The 20,428-nt window shown below is 36.1% G+C and overlaps 1 protein-coding gene across 1 annotated transcript in view; it reads right to left on the bottom strand.

Annotated features, from left to right (window-relative positions):
* Positions 1-20,428, bottom strand: part of SNTG1 (syntrophin gamma 1) — a 664,017-nt gene that overhangs the window by 189,471 nt on the left and 454,118 nt on the right. Inside the window, exons 12-13 of the mRNA XM_004386583.2 lie at positions 13,348-13,464; positions 11,710-11,781 (exon numbers count right to left, since the gene is read on the bottom strand). Coding sequence (XP_004386640.1) covers positions 11,710-11,781; positions 13,348-13,464 — 189 coding nt within the window. The remainder of the gene's footprint in view (positions 1-11,709; positions 11,782-13,347; positions 13,465-20,428) is intronic.

The raw sequence follows: 20,428 nt of genomic DNA, 5'->3' as shown, positions 1-20,428 counted from the left end.
TTTTTTTGTGAGTTAGAATTTTGTTCTACATTTTTCTCCAGCTCTGTCCAGGACCCTCTGTTGTGATCCCTGTCAGAGTAGTCAGTGGTGGTAGCCAGGCACCATCTAGTTGTAACTGGACTCAGTCACGTGGAGACTGTGGTAGTTGAGGTCCATTAGTCCTTTAGACAAATCTTTCCCATGTATCTTGTTTTCTTCATTCTCCCTTGCTCCCGAAGGGGTGAGACCAGTGGAGTACCTTAGATGGCTGCTTACAGGCTTTTAGACCCCAGACACTATTCCCCAAAGTAGAATGTAAAGATTTTCTTTATAAAATATGTTATGCCCACTGAGCTAGATGTTCCCTGAGACCGTAGTCCCCACAGCCGTCTGCCCAGCAATTCGGTCCCTCAGGGAGTTTGGATGTGTGTACGGAGCTTCCCTGACGTTTCCTGGTGCAAGTTATGCCGGCTTCCCTGGTATTGTGTACCATCTTACCCTGCACCAAAATTATCATTTTTTATTATCTATTAAGTGTTTTTCTCTCCCCTCCCCTCGTCTCCCTCGTAACCATCAAAAATTGTTTCTTTTTGTGTGTAAACCTTTTCATGAGTTTTTATAGTAGTGGTCTCATACAATATTTGTCCTTATCTGGTTGACTTATTTCACTCAGCAAAATGCCCTCCAGATTAATCTACATTGTGAGATGCTTCCCAGATTCATCACTGTTCTTTGTCATTGCATAGTATTCCATAGTGTGTATGTACCATAGTTTGTTTATCCATTTGTTTGTTGATGGGCATCTAGGTTGTTTCCATCTTTTTGGTATTATGAACAATGCTGCAACGAACATGGGTGTGCATATGTCTATTCGTGTGAAGGTTCTTATTTCTCTAGGATATATTCCAAGGAGTGGGATTGCTGTATCATATGGTATTTCAGTTTCTAGTTTTTTGAGGAAGTGCCATACCTTTTTCCAAAATGGTTGTACCATTTTGCATTTCCACCGGCAGTGCATAAGAGTTCCAATCTCCCTGCAGCCTCTCCAACATTTGTTATTTCTAGTGTTTTTGATTTGTGCCAGTAATGCCGGCGTGAGAAGGTATCTCGTTGTAGTTTTGATTTGCATTTCTCTAATGGCTAGTGATCATGAGCATTTCCTCATGTGTCTGTTGGCTGTTTGAATGTTTTCTTTGGGGAAGTGTGTATTCATTTCCTTTGCCCATTTTTTAATTGGATTGTTTCTCTTTTTGTTGTAGAGGCGTTAGATTTTCTTGTAGATTTTAGAGATTAGACCTTGGTCTGAGTTGTACTGTCCAAAAATTTTTCCCCAGTCCGTAGTTTCTCTTTTTACTCTTTTTGTGAATCCTTTGATGAGCATAAGTGTTTAATTTTTAGAAGATCCCAGTTATCTAGCTTATCTTCTGGATTTTGCATGTTGTTGGTTTGTGGTTTGTATCCTGTTAATGCCATGTATTAAGGCCTGAAGTGTTGGTCTTATTTTTTCTTCTATGAACTTTATAGATTTAGGCTTTATATTCAGGTCTTTGATCCATTTTGAAGTAGTTTTTGTATACGGTGTGAGGTATGGGTCCTGTTTCATTTTTCTGCAGATGAATATCCAGTTTTGCCAGCATCATTTGTTAAAAGGACTGTCTTTTCCCCATTTGATGTAGTTGGGCACTTGTTGATGATCAGGTGACCGCAGGTGGATGGATTTACATCTGGGTTCTCAATTTTGTTACATTGGTCAATGTATCTGTCGTTGTACAAGTATCAGGCTGTTTTGACTGCCATAGCTGTGTAGTAGGTTCTGAAGTCAAATAGTGCAAGTCCTCCTACTTTATTCTTCTTCTTCAATAGTGCTTTACTTATTCAGGGCTTCTTTCCTTTCCATATAAAGTTAATGATTAGTTTTTCCATCTCTTTAAAGAACGCTGTTGGTGTTTGAATCGGGATTTTACTGTATTTGAAGGTTGCTTTGGGTAGAATTGTCATTTTCACAGTGTTTAGTCTACCTATCCATGAGCATGGTATTCATTCCCTTTATTGGTGTGTAGGTATCCAACCGATTTTTGTATGTATATCTTGTATCCTGCTACACTGTTGAATCTTTCTATTGGTTCCAGTAATTTTCTCATGGAGTCTTTAGGGTTTTCTATGTATAGTATCACATCATCCACAAACAGGGACTGTTTAACTTCTTCATTACCAATCTGGATGCCCTTTATTTCTTTTTCTTGCCTTATTCCTCTAGCCAGGACTTCCAGCACAACGTTAAATAGGAGTGGTGATAAAGGACATCCTTGTCTAGTTTCTGTTCACAGGGGAATGATTTCAGCCTCTCTGAATTAAGAATGATGTTGGCTGTTGGCTCTGCATAGATGCCTTGTATTATATTGAGAAATTTCCCTTCTATACCTATTTTATTGAGAGTTTTTATCAGGAATGTGTGTTTTGGATATTGTCAAATGCCTTTTCTGCATCAGTTGAGATTATAATGTGATTCTTTTCCTTCCTTTTATTTATGTGATGGTTTACTTTGATTGATTTTCTAATGTTAAACTATCCTTGCTTACCTGGTATGAATCCTACTTTGTTGTGGTGTATTAGTTTTTAATATGATGCTGAATTCTGTTGGTTAGAATTGTGTTGAGAATTTTTGCATCTAAATTTATGAGAGATATTGGTCTGTAATTTTCTTTTTTTGTGGTATCTTTGCCTGGTTTTGGCATCAGGGCTATGCTGGCTTCATAAAATGAATTCAGAAGTATCTCTTCCTTTTCTATGTTCTGAAATAGTTTGATTAGTATTGGTATAAGCTCTTCTCTGAATGTTTGGTAGAATTCTCCAGTGAAGCCATCTAGGCCAGAGCTTTTTTTTTGTGAGAAGTTTCTTTTTTTATTATCTTTTCAATCTCTTCTCTTGTTATGGGTCTGTTCAGATTTTCAACATCACTTTGTTGTAGGTTGGGTAGGTAGTGTGTTTCTAGAAATTTATCCATTTCCTCTAGGTTTTCAAATTTGTTGGAATATAGTTTTTCATAATATTCTGTTATGGTCCTTTTTATTTCAGTTGGATCTGTTGTAATGTCTCTCATTTCATTTTTTATTTGGGTTATTTGCTTCCTCTCCTGTTTTTCTTTTGTCAGTCCAGTCAGTGGTTTGTCAATTTTGTTCATCCTTTCAAAAAACCAACTTTTAGTTTTGTTGATTCTTGCTATTGTTTTTCTATTCTCTATTTCATTTATTTCTGCTCTGATCTTTATTATTTCCTTTTTTATAGTGGCTGTGGGCTGTTTTTGCTGTTCTCTTTCTATTTGTTGGAGTTCTGTAGTTAACATTTTGATTCTGTCCCTTTCTTGTTTTTCAATGTGTGCATCTACTGCTATAAATTGTCTTTTGAGGACTGCCTTTGCTGTGTCCCAAAGGTTTTGGTATGATGTGTTTTCATTCTCGTTTTGATTTTAGGAATTTTTTTATTCCATTTCTGATTTCTTCTATTACCCAGTCATCTGTAAGCAGGGTGTTATTCAGTTTCCATGTAATTGACTTTTTTTCCTTGCTCTTTCTGTTATTAATTTTTACCTTTATGACATTGTATTAATAGAAGATACTTTGCATTATCTCAATGTTTTGGATTTTTTTGAGGGTTGCTCTGTGGCCTAAGATATGGTTTATTCTGGAGAAGATTCCATGTGCATTGGAAATGAATGTGTACTTTGCAACTGGTGGGTGGAGTGTTCTATATAAATGTATGAGGTCAAGTTGGCTGATTTTGCCCTTTTGGTCTTCTGTATCTTTGCTGAGTTTCTTTCTAGATGCTCTATTTTTTACGAAGAGTGGTGTGTTGAAGTCTACTATTATTGTGGAAGTGTCAATTTCTTTTCAGTGATGTTTGAGTTTTTTTTATGTATTAGGAGTCCTGTCATCAGGTGTGTAAATGTTTATTATGGTTATCTCTTCATGGTGGATCATCCCTTTAATCACTATATAGTAACCTTTTTCTTTTATGGTGGATTTTGTTTTAAACTCTATTTTATCTGAGATTAGCACTGCCACTCCTGCTCTTTTTTGGTAGCTGTTTGCTTGATATATTGTTTCTATCCTTTAATTTTTAATAAATTTACATGTTTGTTTCTAAGGTGTGTCTCTTGTAGACAGCATGTTGATGGATCCTTTTGTTTTTTTTTTAATCCATTCTGTCTCTCTCCATCTCTCTTTATGTGTGCATTTAGTCCATTTGCATTCAGTGTAATTATTGACAAGTGTGAGTTTATTGCTGTCATTTTGTGGTACTTTTTTTGTGGTGCTAAGGTTTTCTTTGTTCCTCTTACCCTCCTGTGCTGAATTCCTTTTGTTTGTGGATTTTTTTTCCTTTATTTTGTTTTTATAGATTTTTTTTTACTGAGACTTTATGTTCTTCTTTATTTTGATGAGTAGGTTTGTTAGCTTTCTTCATGGTTACCTTGATATGTACTCTTATCTTCCTAGGTTTGAATCAGTCTATTATTACTTGGTTTCACCTTACTTTCCCCTCTGTTAGAAGCTTCTATACCTACACAGTTTATTCCCTCTTTTATTGTTCTGACGTTGTTTTCATTTACAGATTAATATGTCTGGTTCCCTGTTGTAATTCTTTTGGTTTGTAATAGTCCTTGGTAGTTCATTTCCTAGGTTGGTATCTGGTGGTTATGATCCCGTGTCCTAGATTCATCCTGTGGTCTGATGTTGTTTGTTTTCAGATTGAAGGACTCCCTTTGATAATTCTTGTAAGTTTTGATTGGTTTTTACATATTCCCTTAATTTCTTTTTATCTGGAAATGTCCTAATTTCACCATCATATTTGAATGAGAGTTTTGTAGGATATATTATTCTTGGCTGGGAATTTTTTTCTTTCAGTTTTTTATATATGATATCCCATTGCCTTCTTGCCTGCATGGTTTCTCCCAAATAATCCAAGCTTAGTCTGATTCTTTCTCCTCTGTATGTGAGTTTTTCATTTTTCTCGAGCTGTTCTCAGGATTCTTTGTTTTTCTTTGGTTTTAGCTAATGTGTTTATGCTATGCCTTGGTGGTTTTCTTTTGGTGTCTCTCCTATATGGGGTTCGTTGACCTTCTCGGATAGTCCACTTTTCAGCTTTCATGATATTGGGAAGTTTTCTGTCAACAGTTCTTCAGTGATCCTCTCTGTGTTTTCTGTTTTCTCCCCCAGTTCTGGAACTCCGGTCACTCATAAATTTTTGTCTTTCATTGTATTTAACATAATTCTCAGAGTTTCTTTATTTTTTTTTTCTGATTTTTCTTCAAACAGGGTTGTATCCAAGTGTCTGTCTTCGATTTCACTGATTCTGTCTTCCATCATTTCAAACCTGCTCCTCAGCCCTCGTATGAAACTGTCTGTTTCTGAAATCTTGTGGTTTATCTTTTGGACTTCTAATTGTTAGTTTTGTATGATTTCTAGTTGTGAATTTATTTTCTCAGTTTGTTCGTGTATTATTTTGCTAAATTTTTCCATTTTTGTCTATATTTCGCAAGAATTTTTCTGCCATTTCCATGAATTTGTCTATTTTTTCCCCATTTTTGTCCCCTGTTTGCTTCAACTCTTGGATGGCTCTTAATTTTAGAGATTTAAATTCCCTATCTGATAGTTCTAGTGCCTTTTCTTCTATGGAATGTCATCTGGTGTTTTATTTTGGATGCCTACTGGAACCATGCTGTCCTGTTTTTTTTTTTAAAAATGTTTTGATACTGTCTGCTCTCTTCAGGACATTCAGTAGTTATTTTTCTCCTTTATTGATTGTAGATTTGTTTGTTTCATCCTGTTTTTTGTTTTAGTTGGTTATGTCTGAGCAGGTAGGCTGTGTGTTCTTTGTTGTTTGACCATCTGTGGGTATGATACTTTTCACCTCTTTGTCCAATGGGCAGGGTCAGTCTCTCAGGTGTGGTGCAGCAGGGCAGGCTCAGCTGAAACAGGTTTTCTGGGATGGGTTGTTTGTGGCATGTACTAGGGGTGATAGGGTGGGCCTGGAATCAGTGCAAACCAGGTTCAGGTAGGCTGTGCATGTGCTGCTTTGCAGATGTGATGTTCAGCACACGGTGCAGGTGAGCAGAAAAGAGGGAGTAGACTGTGATGTGTGGTGCTAAGATCGGTATGGGAAAGAGGGGAGAGAAACAGCAGCCAAAAGCAAACAAAGAAAAGAGTGTTAAGTGACCTTGCCATTGGAGTGGATAGATGAAAGACTGAGAAATGAAGAAAAGGAAAAGGGTAAAAAAAAAAAAAATGAATAAATAAAAATTAGGGAAAAAAAAGAAAGCAATGAACTCAACTATTCCAGAGTTGTACATCATTATGACCACAAGACACTGCAGAGAAGGAAAATTAGGAACTTTTAATGTGGTCAAAATTTTTCCATCTCTACCTCCATACATTTTTTATATATTTCAGTATATTTTAAATGTCCCAACATTTTCTACTCTAATAAGTCTTTAAGTGGAACAGAAACAATTGATGTAAAATGTAGGGTTGTGGTCTCTCCTAGGTTCCACTAGCAAGGTCAACCATAAGCAAGGATTTAATTATCAATGTACCCAAGCATTCAGACTCTAGAATAGAAACTGAATGGACATTATTTCTGTTTTAAGTCTTACAAATACCTACAGAAACCATTTGAAATTTTACAGAATTCTTGGTGACTGGTTATTGAAAAACTCCTGTGATATCTAGGTTCTTTGCAGCATTATCCACAATAGCTCAAAGGTGAAAAAAACCCAAATGTCCATTAACAGATAAATGAATAAACAAAATTTTGTCTAGCTGTACAATGAAATATTATTCAGCCAAAAAGTTAAATGAATATTGATACATACTACAAAATGGATGAAACTTTAAAATACGCTGAGTGAAACAAGTGAGATACAAAAGGACAAACATTGTATGATCTCATGCTTATGGAATATCTACAGTAAGTACATGCACAGAAAAAAATTATTAGTGGTTACTAAGGGTGGGTCACGTGTCTCTCAGTTTGTCATAATGTGGTGGCTTGCAGGTTGTTACGATATTGGAAAGTTTGCCACCTGTATTTCAAATACCAGCAGGGTCACTCTTGCTGGAGACGCTTCAGCGGACCTTCCAGAATAAGATGATAGAATAGGAAGGACGTGACAGTCTAATTCTGAAAAAATTGGCCAGTGAAAACTTTATGAATAGCAGTGAAACATTGTTTGATATAGTGCCAAGAGATGAGCCCCTCAGGTTGGAAGACAGTCAAAATACAACTGGGGAAAAGCTGCCTCCTCAAAATAGAGTCGACCTCAATGACATGGATGGAGTCAAGCTTTCAGGACCTTCATTTGCTAATGTGGAAAGACTCATAATGAGAAGAAACAGCTGCAAATGCCCATTAATGATCAGAATGTGGAATGTACCAAGTATGAATCTAGGAGAATTGGAAATCATCAAAAATGAAATGGAACAAATAAAGATCAATGTCCTAGTCAATAGTGAGCTGAAATGGACTGGTATTGGCTATTTTGAATCAGATAATCGTATAATCTACTAGGCTGGGAATGACAAATCAAAGAGGAATGGTGTCATGTTCATTGTCCAAAGAACATTTCAAGATTTATCCTGAAGCACAACACTGTCAGTGATAGGATAATACCCATACGGCTACAAGGAAGACCAGTTAATACAATTATTATTCAAATTTACACACCACTAATGCCAAAGATGAGGATATTGAAGATGTTTACCAACTTCTGCAGCCTGAAATTGATCAAACAAGCAATCAAGATGCATTTATAATTACTGGTGGTTGGAATCCAAAAGTTGTAAATGAAGAAGAAAGATTGGTAGTTGGAAAATATGGCCTTGGTGATAGACACGAAGCCGGAGATCGCATGATAGAAATTTTCAAGACTAAAGACTTCTTCATTGCAAATACCGTTTTCAACAACATAGTTGATGATTATACGAGTGGACCTCACCAATTGGAAAACACAGGAACAAAACTGAGTACATCTGTGGAAAGAGATGATGGAAAATTTCAATATCATCAGTCAGAACAAACTCAGGGACAGACTGCAGAACACACCATCAATTGCTCATATGCAAGTTCAAGTTCAAGTTGAAAACAATTAGAAAAAGTCCACCAGAGCCAAAGTACGAATTTGAGTATATCCTACCTGAATTTAGAGAGTATCTCAAGAATATAATTGACGCATTGAACACTAAAGACCAAAGATCAGGAGTGTTGTGGGAAGATATCAAAGACATCATACATAAAGAAAGCAAAAGTTCATTAAAAACACAAGAAAGAAAGAGAAGACCAAAATGGATGTCGGAAGAGACTCTGAAACTTGCTCTTGAAGGTCGAGTAACTAAAACAAATAGAAGAAATGACGAAGTAAAAGTGCTGAACAGAAGATTTCAAAGGGCAGCTCAAGAAGACAAAGTATTATAACGATATGTGCAAAGACCTGGACTTAGAAAACCAAAAGGGAAGAACATGTTCAGCATTTCTCAAGCTGAAAGAACTGAAATAAAAATTCAGTCCTCAAGTTGCAATTTTGAAGGAATCTATGAGCAAAATATTGAATGACACAGGAAGCATCAAAAGGAGATGGGAGGAATACACAGAGTCACTCTACCGAAAAGAATAGATCAGCATTCAGTGATTTCAGGAGATAGCATGTGATCAATAACTGATGTTATTGAAGGAAGAAGTCCAAGCTGCACTGAAGGCATTGGTGAAAAACAAGGCTCCAGGAATTCATGGAATACCAGTTGAGATGTTTCAACAAATGGTTGCCCCACTGGAAGTGCTTACTTGTCTATGCCAAGAAATTTAGAAGACAGCTACCTGGCCAACCAACTAGAAGAGATCCATATTTGTCCCCATTCCGAAGATAAGTGATCCAACAGAATGCAGACATTATTGAACAGTATCATTAATTCCACCTACAAGTAAATTTTTGCTGAAGATCATTCAAAAGTCGTTGCAGCAGTACATTGACAGGGAACTGCCAGAAACTCAAGCTGGATTCAGAAGATGATGTGAAGTGTGGGATATCATTGCTGATGTCAGATGGGTCTTGGCTGAAAGCAGAGAATACCAGAAAGATGTTTACTTGTGTGTTATTGACTAGGCAAAGTCATTAGACTGTGTCTATCATACAAACTATGGATAACATTGGGAAGAATGGGAATTCCAGAACACTTATTTGTGCTCATGAGGAACCTGTACATAGTCCAAGAGGACGTTTTTTGAACAGAACAAGGGGATACTGCATGGTTTAAACTCAGGAAAGTTATGTGTCAGGGTTGTATCTTTTCACCATACTTATTCAATTTGTGAGCAAATAATTCGAGAAGCTGGACTTTATGAAGAAGAATCCTGTCATCTGGAGGAAGACTCATTAACAACCTGCAATATGCAAATGATACAATTTTGCTTGCTAAAAGGGAAGAGGACTTGAAGCATTTACTGATGAAGATTAAAGACTACAGCCTTCAGTATGGATTTCCCCTCAACCTCAAGAAACAAAAATCCTCACAACTGGACCAATAAACAACATTATGATAAATGAAGGAAAGATTGAAGTTGTTAAGGATATCATTTTACTTGGATCCACAATCAACACCCATGGAAGCAGAAGTTCAGAAATCAAATGGTGTATTGCATTGGGCAAATCTACTGGAAAACACCTGTTTAAAGTGTTAAAAAGCAAAGATTTTACTTTGAGGACTAGGGTATGCCTGACCCAAGCCATGGTATTTTCAACTGCTGCATATGCATGCAAAATCTGGGCAATGAATAAGGAAGACAGATGAAGAATTGACACCTTTGAATTACGGTGTTGGTGAAGAATATTGAATATACCATGGACTTCCAGAAGAACGAACAAATCTGTCTTGGAAGTAGTACGGCCAGAATGCTCCTTGGAAGCGAGGATGGCGAGACTTTCTCTCATGTACTTTGGACAAGTTATCAGGAAGGAACAGTGCCTGGAGAAAGACGTCATGCTTGGTAAAGTAGAGGGTTAGCAAAAAAGAAGAAGATCCTCTATGGGACTGATTGAAACAGTGGCTGTCACAACGGGCTCAAATATAACAGTGATCGTGAGGATGGTGAAGGATCTGGCAGTGTTTCTTTCTATTGTACATGTGGTCTCTATAAGTTGGAACCAACTAAAGAGCGCTTAAGAACAACAGCAGTGGTGAGTGGGTGGGGGAAATGTGAAATTATTGCTTAAGGCATATTGAGTTTCTGTTTGGGGTGATGACATATATTTGGAAATAGATAGTGGTGATGGTTATACAACATGGGAAAAGTAATTAATGTCACTGAATTGTACACTTAAAAATGGTTAAAATGGTAGGTGAGCTCCATCCAGTGCTGCTAGTCTCATGACAATGGATGCAGTTGCACATGGAGACAATTAACCACACATTCCATTTCTTCTTCTTATTCTTGTCTCTCCTTCTTCCTCTATTGCTCCAGGTTAATAGAGACCAATTATTGTACCTTGGATGGCTGTTTGCAAGCTTTTAAGGACACAGGCACCACATACTAGGAGATGAAACAGAAACACTAAACATGATATTAGACCAATTAACTGGGATAGCCCATGAAACCATGAACAGGATGATGCTTGGCTACCATTACTGAATTTTTTTATCTAAGATTCTACAGAAGATTTTTTTATCCTGATTAAAAGCTATAAATTACAGAACAGAATTTCATATTCCCATGGAATCCAGATTTTCTGGAACCATAGAGGCTGGATGAACTTCCAAATCTATTGCGCTGGGATAATCTTTAGACCTTAAACCTTATCCCCTAAAATGTTCTTAAAACCAAACAACAGTTTAGCTAAATTGGTAAAGAATGCCTGCCTTGAGCATTGTGCTCTTTTAAGAACTATATATGAAGTCAAATTGACAAAAACAACTCAAAAGATTAGATAGGAAACTTAGGGAGTTTATGTTTAAAACATAGTATTAGTTTATGTTAATGAGGGAGAAACAATTTGGAAAAGAGAGTGATAATGGTTGCAAAACTTGGAGAATGTAATCAATGTCAATGAATTCTGCATGTAAAAATTGTTGAATGGGTCTATGGTCTGCTGTGTACATTCTCAACAACAACAAAAAATGATATAAATTACAAAATAAAATATGGTTATAATGGCAATTTTTGGTTTTGTTTATAAAATAATTTTTTGGAATTTTTTTTTTTTTTTTTTTTTAGAAAAAGGGAACAATCCTGTGTATATCATTGCAATTTGACTTACAACAATTTTGTGTTCTTTTGCACACTTGAAGAGATGGTTAACCCCAAGATAAAAATACATTACTTTTATCTGCATTTGACTTTATATTTTCTGCATATTCTAATCCCAGGATTTATCCAATTATTTCCCTACTTTAATCAGCAAAACAAACAAACAAAAACTATGGTAACAGTTGTGGTTTAAATTCAGACTATTTCCAACTGAACTTTCTACTCCTTCCTCTATGGATTCCCACCAAGATTCTGCTCATCTCCCTCCTATTGCAGGATTGCAGAATATGCGTGAAAGCTAACTGAGACGCTATGAGGTACTGAACATGCTCTGAATTCTCTCTATTGGTCTTTTCCTGTTTTTACAAGCTACATAAGATGCCGAGAACCACTGTTTGCTGAGAAGATATCGTTAAAATAATTAGTACTTATTGTTCATACCTTGAGAATCTTGCACATAATTTCATAAATGGAAAAAATTTTCTCAGCTCGAGTCCAGTCCCAGATGGTGACCTTTAAAGATGAGAAAATAGTGTCATTAATTTTAGACAAATAGCCCATATTTCCCTGTTTGTCTTATTTGCTTAATATGGTGCATAATAAGTGAAACATTCATAGGTGTATCTATTTAGTCTCTCAACTGTGAAATTATTCTAAAAAATGTCCATGCGTAATGTTTTGATTTTCCTGTTTTAAACCATATCACTGTTTCAAGTCTTTCAGCAAAAATTTAAATTGTATACCCAATGTCTCTCTGTATTTTAAATAATGTGTATATTTTATACATATAATATTAAGCATTTATATTCTACACAGGTAATTTTTTCTCAGTTTACCACCAGGTACACACAGATAAGAGCACTAGATATCAACCTGGCTTTATTTTTTAAGAAAACACAAAATTTATATTGAGTTTGTCCTGTTATGATGTAAAAAAGCCATCAGGTGCAGTATGAAAGCACCAAGAAGTCATTTCATGTATTTATGTTTGGAACATATATCTCTCTGTCTAGTCCTAAGAAATTATTCACAGTAGGAACAGGTTAAAATATTATTTTTTCCTGACTCCCTGGTGCTTTGAACTTTTTGTAGACACAGATATTCAAAATAGCAGTAAGTCAGGCTTGATAATTCCTAGACCCTGTGCATGATTAGACATGCAAAGTGAGAAGTCTGACATTTGCTATTTATATTAAATAAATATTTTTGAGGTCTACTGTTGTGCCAGGTACATGCTTCCAAAAGCAAGACCTTAGGTGTAATAGGTACCCATATATATTTAGTGAAAAGTCCTCTGGCTATAACATAGACTATAAGACATCATCAAACATATTCTTGATTTGACTTAGAAAGACTAGTTACACATGGATAAACATATTTTAAGTGTCATAGTAATAGATACCAGGATGCAGTTTTGATTTTTGCAAAGGAAAATCCTGTAATCTAAACTTTGAACTCACAGAACTTTGGCTAAGGTTGGAATAGACTCAACACTAACGCAGTCCATGATGCTATCATTTTGATGTTCACTAATTATTACTTGCTAATAATAAATGTAAGATGTAAAGCTTACTACAAGTAATTAAAAGTGTCAAATAAATTTAAAAGTCTCTTCAAGTTTCTTTTGATGATGAGAGATAGATAAACATATTATCATCTACAGCAAATCTTTAGAACTGGTTATTCTACTTTTAGTCTTCTCTTTATATACCCATTCCCCTAATATTTATTAACTAATTAACAAAATAAGGTGTTACATGTTTACAAATATTTCTTAAAATCTCTTTTCCAAAGTCTGCATAAGACTCTTAACAATATTATAATTAGGTCCATTATTTTCCAGATATACTATCTAAACAGAAATATACTTGTAGATTATTCAAGGTTGATAAAGCAATTGTTTAAGACTAGGTCATATTTTTAGAATAATATTTTTAGAAACGTTTTGACTAATTTCTATTTTTTTCCTGTATGTGAAATTCAAAATACATTGGTGGTATGCTATGAATTATTGTTTAGTAGATGTCAAGTTGTTGTGTCAACATGAGACAATAAGTAAGATTCAATAGAAATACTTACTGGAGGTGCCAAAAACTTGTAAAGACTCGAGCCTCTCAGGGCGAGAAACGTTGGAGAATACATCCTGTCCTGAAGGGGTTCCTGCTCCCGTGCTTCACACCAGCCCATGTAGACTATCTACAAGGAAATTGAAAATCATTAACTGTCACAACATTCTCACTTTAGATGTCTTATGTGCTGTATGCATAGTTCATTGTATTTTAATCTCTTAGAAAAATAGCAAGTGAATTAAAGCAAAAAAGTATATTAAGCCATATTTGTATACAATAAGTGAATAACAACTCCTCATTAAAGCTGATAATATGACTATGAGTATTTTCCAAGTGTTTAGTTATGTGATCCAGCCTGAAATGAATTACATTCCCCACTCTACCATTTCCTAGTTTAAAAATATTTCTCTGTAAAGGATTTGTTGACTCAACCTGGCAGTTTCCTGATTAGTGACATTTTATTATATTGGAACGTGTTCCCAAGACAGAATCTTTAAGTGGATAAAAGAGATACGTCAAAAATGAATATCTTGTGTGAATACCATTAGTAGGTAAACCACACTTGCTTGTGCCTTTCAAGGTAGGATTTAAAGCCCTTCCTTTTAGAAACTGATCTAAGATAAGTATAGATTATGCTAGAGTTATTCATATACGGAACGGCAGTGACACCAACTCTTTTGCGTCTAGCTTTTAAATATAGGTGGATCAATCTCCAAAAGAAAATTCATGCAAGGTAAGCCAGTCCTCTCTTTCCATAATTTCACTTTTGTGAGCCTCAAATACATACACAGGCATCCATCACATGAGCATACAAATCCTCACAATTTATTCATGAGGCATTTAATATATCCCTCAACACAACTCTATGTGGTAGAAGTATATGGGAGGAGTTATATTTGCCACATCATGACATTTACTTATGTTTTATGGTTGGCAGAATGTTCTTTCCTGATCCTTGACTCACTTTTTTATTATATGACTTGCCTTGACCAATAGAATATTAATGGTCATTACACAGCAGAGTTGTGGTTGGAATCTTGTACTTCTGCTGTTGCCATTAAAATAACAGATCCAAAGTAGTCCCTATTGGCAGAAAATAAGGAATATGTAAAGCAGATTTAAGCCCAACCTACTGCCTTAACACAAACCCAGACGACCCCAGCCTAGGTTAGCCAAACAGCCAGTTAATTTGCAGAAAGAAATACATGCAATTGTTGCATTCTAATGAATCTTGGGGTGGTTTGTTATGCAGCATAACTGATAATACCTGACTAATAAGAATGCAAGTGGAATTACCAGAATTTGAAATCAGATGTCTGATCTCAGATCTTATGTTTTTCCACTATATTATATTACCTCTTAAAAATAATTGATATTGTCCATTGTCTAATTATATCCATTTAAGTCTCACGATAAACTTCTAACAAAGGCCCTGCTGTAACAAATTAAGAAACTGTGATTTACATAAATTAGCTTACCAAATGAAGAAAACTTGCTATATATTACAATTAAAATTTGAACCAAGGTCTCTTGCTGTTTTAATTGTGTAATGTATTCTTGAATATTTTACGTTACTAATATATGGTTTGACATTTACACCACCTAGGAACTATTCATAGAGATTTCATTTGGTTCATAACAATATAATAAGAACCAGCTATGATAATTGATTATTTTGTGTTGTTTATATGAAAGGTAGATGCTTAAAAAGAGAACATCTTAATTTTAAAAGAATAAATGTAAATTACTAGCTAGCCATCCCATAAAGGAAAAAAAAAATGATTGAGTTAGCTACAGGAGTCAGAATGTGTCAGAATAATAGAGTTAATTAATATTTAAGTGAGTAGGGTATAATTAGTTTTCATTTCAAGTAATTGTATACTGGGAAGTTGAGACAACACATCAACTGAAGTCCACCTGGAAATCTGGACAAAATACTTTTAAAAATTTCCTTAAACTATTACATATTTAACAAGGTAGTAAATAATTACCAGGCAAAATATATCATGATATAGAAATCAAGAGAAATAAACACAGATGTGAGGTCAAGTTTTGTCTTAAGGGCATTTCCTAATCCAGAAATGGCAAATGAGAGGCTGAGCTACTTCTACAGTCTCACAGGTTTAGGAGAGAATGTTAAAGTCCAGGATGTTGCCAGTGTGGAGGACTTAGGAAACAGGGTCTGATTGTATTTAGGATTCCAAATGGCTGCATCTTAACAAGGTTGAGAGAGAAGTCATCGAGCCCTTGCAAGGACAGAAACCTAGATTTGAGTCATGTGAATAGACTCAAAAATGCCGTCTTTAAAATGCTTTTTGATTATCATAATTTACAGTTCTTCCAGACTCCTAGCTAAAGAGTATGGGATTCCTCACTAAAGAACATGAAATCCTTCATAGGAAGATAGTATCATACTATGTCTCAAATTATTTTCACAAAAATTCTTTAAAATACAATATCTAGAACAAGATCATGACTAAACATTAAACACAGGGGGAGAAAAGCATGGGCTATATAATAATAGATAACAGAATCTAACACTCAGGCATTTCCAGGTAGTAGAATTGTCTGATACAGACATTAAATTAACTATACATTCTCTGTGCAAAAAGATAAGATAAAAGTTTGAAACATTCATCAAATTAAATGAAACTCTAAAAGTTACCTAACAGATTTTAAAATGTACCAAATAGAAATTTAAAACATACATATCTTATTAAACACACACACACACAATAGTTGTCTTTAACAACAGATTAGAAGCAGCTGAAGAATTAGTGAAAAGAAAGACAGGTCAGTAGAAAATATTTAGAATGGTTACTAGAGAAACAACGGTTTGGAAAGAACATAGATGGGAATCTGAGACAAAGGGGTTATAGTAAGAAAGTATAAAACATTTTTGAGTCCCAAGGAAAGAGAAAACAAGAAATGAGCAGAACATTTATTTGAAGAGACAGTGGCTAAGGTTTACTCCAAACAGATAAAAAGCAGTCAATCTACCGATTCAAAAGGCAAAGAAAACAAAAGCAAGGTAAATATACTTGTAAAAAAAATTACACCTAGGCACTATATCATGAATCTTTAAAAAACCAAAGACACTTCCTGCAAAGTGGTGCTCAAGGCAGAAGCACCACGCCGTCCCTCCACAGCAACGATCCGAAAAACTAAGCCAGAGAAAACAGTCATCCTGAAACCCTAAAACATCAAACGAAGAGATAAAGCACTCAGCCAAGCACCAAATGGAGTGAGAAAACTGACAGAGAATGGAGAGTGAGGAGAGAGGCATACAGAGGTCCCCAATCAGCTAACGCAGTGCCTATCTGCCATCTTGGATTCCTATCAGAGACCAGCAAATAGGGGGTACGAGAAAGCAGCTTCACGAAGCTTCCATTGCGAGACAAAACAACTGGTAATTTGTGATATATACTTTAAAACCCCAAACCCTTCTTCACCCCCACTCAGCCTCCTCTGCTTCCCACAGTCACAGTCTCTTGTCTGGGAAGCACCGGCTGCTTGGATTCCACCCGCCAGCAAACGGTGGCTATCTGAGTGCCATTTATTGGCTGCTGATGTTGCTTTTTTCCACTTGTTTTGATTTCTTCCTTACCTCTCACCACCTCCCCCTCCTTTCACTCAAATACCTCGCTCCCTGTGCCATCTTTGCTTCTTCATGAGGGGCTGCAGAGTTCTGTTTGAGTGTGGAAGTGCTTCCTGGTCTGGGCTGCTGTGCTGGTGGGATCCCGGGGATTTTATTTGTTTGTTTGTTTTGAATTGTTTGTTTGTTTTCTTTTCCTTTTCTTGAGTTGGATGCCCGTTCATGCCAGACGGTGCTGTGCAGCTTGGGACCTATCCCCTCAGCTTATGCAGATGCGCAGAGGGATCCCTGAGGGCTTTTCTTTTTTCTTGGGTTTTATTTTCCTGTTTTGGGGGGGCTTTTCTTGTTCTTTTTTTTTTTTTTCATTTGTGTTGTTTTCTTTTCCCTCTTTTTCCCTTTTTGTCTTTCCTCATTACTCAGTTTCTCGACTCTCTATACCTTCCTTCTCTTTCTGTTCCCTGAATACCTGGCACCAAATACCTCTAAGCCTGCTAGCCAGGCTGTACTGCAACACCTGACAACAACTTCCCCAGACCTCATAGCCACACCAGTGGGATTCCTGGGAGCTTTGCTATTCTTCTTCCTTTATGATTTTTATTTATTCATTCTTTTCTTTTTCTTCTGCTTTTTGTTTTTCCCCATTTCATAGTCTCTCATCTCTCCACTCCAACAGCAAGCTCCCCTAGCACTCTTTTTTGTTTGTATGTTTTAGGCTCCTGTTCTTCTCTCCTGTCTCCCATATCTATCTTGGCTCCACACATAACAATCTCCACCGTACATCCTGCCTACCTACACCATGAGCTTAACATCACAGCACAAGCAGCACAGGCATGGCCTACCGGCACCTGCCCTGCACTGATTACCAACCCGCCCTGGTGGCTGCAATAAGTACCAAAAACAACCAGTCCAATGGCAAGCTCCCCTAGCACTCTTTTTTGTTTGTTTGTATGTTTTTTGGCCCCTGTTCCTCTCTCTTCTCTCCCATACCCATATTAGATCCACACATCACAATCTCCCGTCTCCATCCTGCCTACCTGCACCATACAATTAACATCACACCACCAGGCAGTACAGTCACAGCCTACCAGAACCTGCCCTGAACTGATTACCAGTCCACCCTGGTGGTTGTAGTAAGTGCCACAAACAACTCATCCAAGCAACTCCTCTTCAGCTAGACCTGCCTCGCTGTACCATATGTGAGCGAATGACCCTGCCAATTGGAGAAAGAGGTGAAAAGTATCGTGCCTATAGACAAGCAAACAACAAAGAACACACAGCCCGCCTGCTCAGACATAGCCAAATTAAAAAAAAAAAAGATGAAATAAACAAATCTACAGTCAATAAACAAGAAAAATAACAACTGAATGTCCCAAAGACAGCAGACAGTAGCAAAACATTTATAAAAAGAAGACAGGATTGTTCCAGTAGGCATCTGAAATAAAATACCAGATTATTTTCCAGTGGAAGAAAAAGCAGTAGAACTACCTGATAGGGAATTAAAATCTCTAATACTCAGAATTATCCAAGAGTTGAAGCAAAAAGCAGACAAAAACGAAGAAAAAATAGACAAATTCATGGAAAAGGCAGACAAATTCATGGAAAATACAGACAAAAAAAATGGGAGAATTTGGGGAAACAATGCAGGAACAAAATGCCAAATAAATTCACAACTAGAAATTATACAAAAACAACAATTAGAAATCCAAAAGATAAACAACAAGATTTCAGAAACCAACAGTACCATAGAATGGCTGAGGAGCAGATTTGAAACTGTGGGAGACAGGCTCAGTGGAATTGATGACAAACACTTGGATACAACCCTGTTTGAGGAAAACTCAGAAAAAAGAACAAAGAAAAATGAAGAGACCCTGAGAGTTATGTAAGATACAATCAAAAGCAAAAATTTTTGAGTCACTGGCGTTCCAGAACAGGGGGAGAAAACAGAAAACACAGAGAGGATCATTGAAAAACTGCTGACAGAAAACCTCCCCAGCATCATGAAAGATGAAAAGTTGTCCATCCAAGAAGCTCAACGAACCCCATATAGGATAGACCGCAAAAGAAAATCACCAAGACATACCATAATCACACTTGCCAAAACCAAAGACAAAGAATCCTGAGAGCAGCTCGTGAAAAAACAGAAGTCACATACAGAGGAGAAATAATAAGACTAAGCTCAGATTATTCCGCAGAAACCATGCAGGAAAGAAGGCAATAAGATGACATATATAAAACCACGAAAGACAAAAATTGTCAGCCAAGAATAATATATCCTGCAAAACTCTTGTTCAAATTTGATGGTGATATTAGAACTTTTCCAAAAAAAAAAAAAAAAAAAAAACAGAAATTAAGGGAATATGTAAAAACCAAACCAAACTTACAAGAATTATTAAAAAGAGTTCTTCAATCTGGGAACAAACAACTTCAGCTCACAGGCATAATCTAGGAAGCAGGATCATACCAGCCAGATACCAATCTAGGAAATGAACTCTCAAGGACTATCCAAAACCAAAAGAAATACAACAGGGAATCAAAGCAGTTAATTGGTAAATGACAACAACATCAGAACAATAAAAGAGAAATAAACGGTGTAGATATAGAAGCCTCTAATGGAGAGGAAGTCAAGGTGATACCAAGTAATAATAAACTGCTTCATACTTAGAAAGATAAGGGTAAATTTCATGATAACCACAAAGAAAGTTAACAAACATAAAGTCTCAGATAAAACAAAACCTACAGAAACAAAAGAAATGAAAAAAAGAATCCACAAACAAAAGGAACTCAGCAGGAGAGTAAGAAGAACAAACAAAACGTCAGCACCACAAAAAAAAAAAAACACTACAAAATAACAGCAACAAAATCACATCTATCAATAATTACACTGAGTGTAAATGGACTCAATGCACCCATAAGGAGATGGAGAGTGACAGAATGGTTAAGAAAGCAGGATCCATCAATATGCCATCTACAAGAGACACTCCTTAGAAATAAAGGTGTGAATTTATTAAAAGTCAAAGGTTAGAAAAAAATATAGCAAGCTAACAACTACCAAAATAGAGCAAGAGTGGCAATGCAAATCTCAGATAAAATAAACTTTAAAAGAAACTCCACCATGAAAGACAAAGAAGGACACTATATAAAGCTTAAGAGGACTATCCATCATGAAGACATAACCATAATAAACATCTACGCACCCAATGACAGGGCGCCAAAATACATAAAACAAACTCTAACAACAAGAGAAATTAACAGTTCCACAATAATAGAAGGAAACTTCAACATACCACTCTCAGTAAAGGACAGAACTACTAAAATGAAACTCAGCAAAGATACAGAAGACCAAAAGGGCACAATCAGCCAACTTGACCTCATAGACATATATAGAACACTCCATCCAACAGCTGCAAATTACACATTCTTTTCCAATGCACATGGAATGTTCTCCAGAATAGACCACATCTTAGGCCAAAGAGCAATACTCAACAAGATCCAAAAC

Source organism: Trichechus manatus, unplaced genomic scaffold, assembly GCF_000243295.1.
Source record: "Trichechus manatus latirostris isolate Lorelei unplaced genomic scaffold, TriManLat1.0 scaffold00169, whole genome shotgun sequence".
Lineage (NCBI taxonomy): Eukaryota > Metazoa > Chordata > Mammalia > Sirenia > Trichechidae > Trichechus > Trichechus manatus.
The sequence above is the reverse complement of the archived record's forward strand: the minus strand, read 5'-3'. Positions and strand labels throughout refer to the sequence as shown.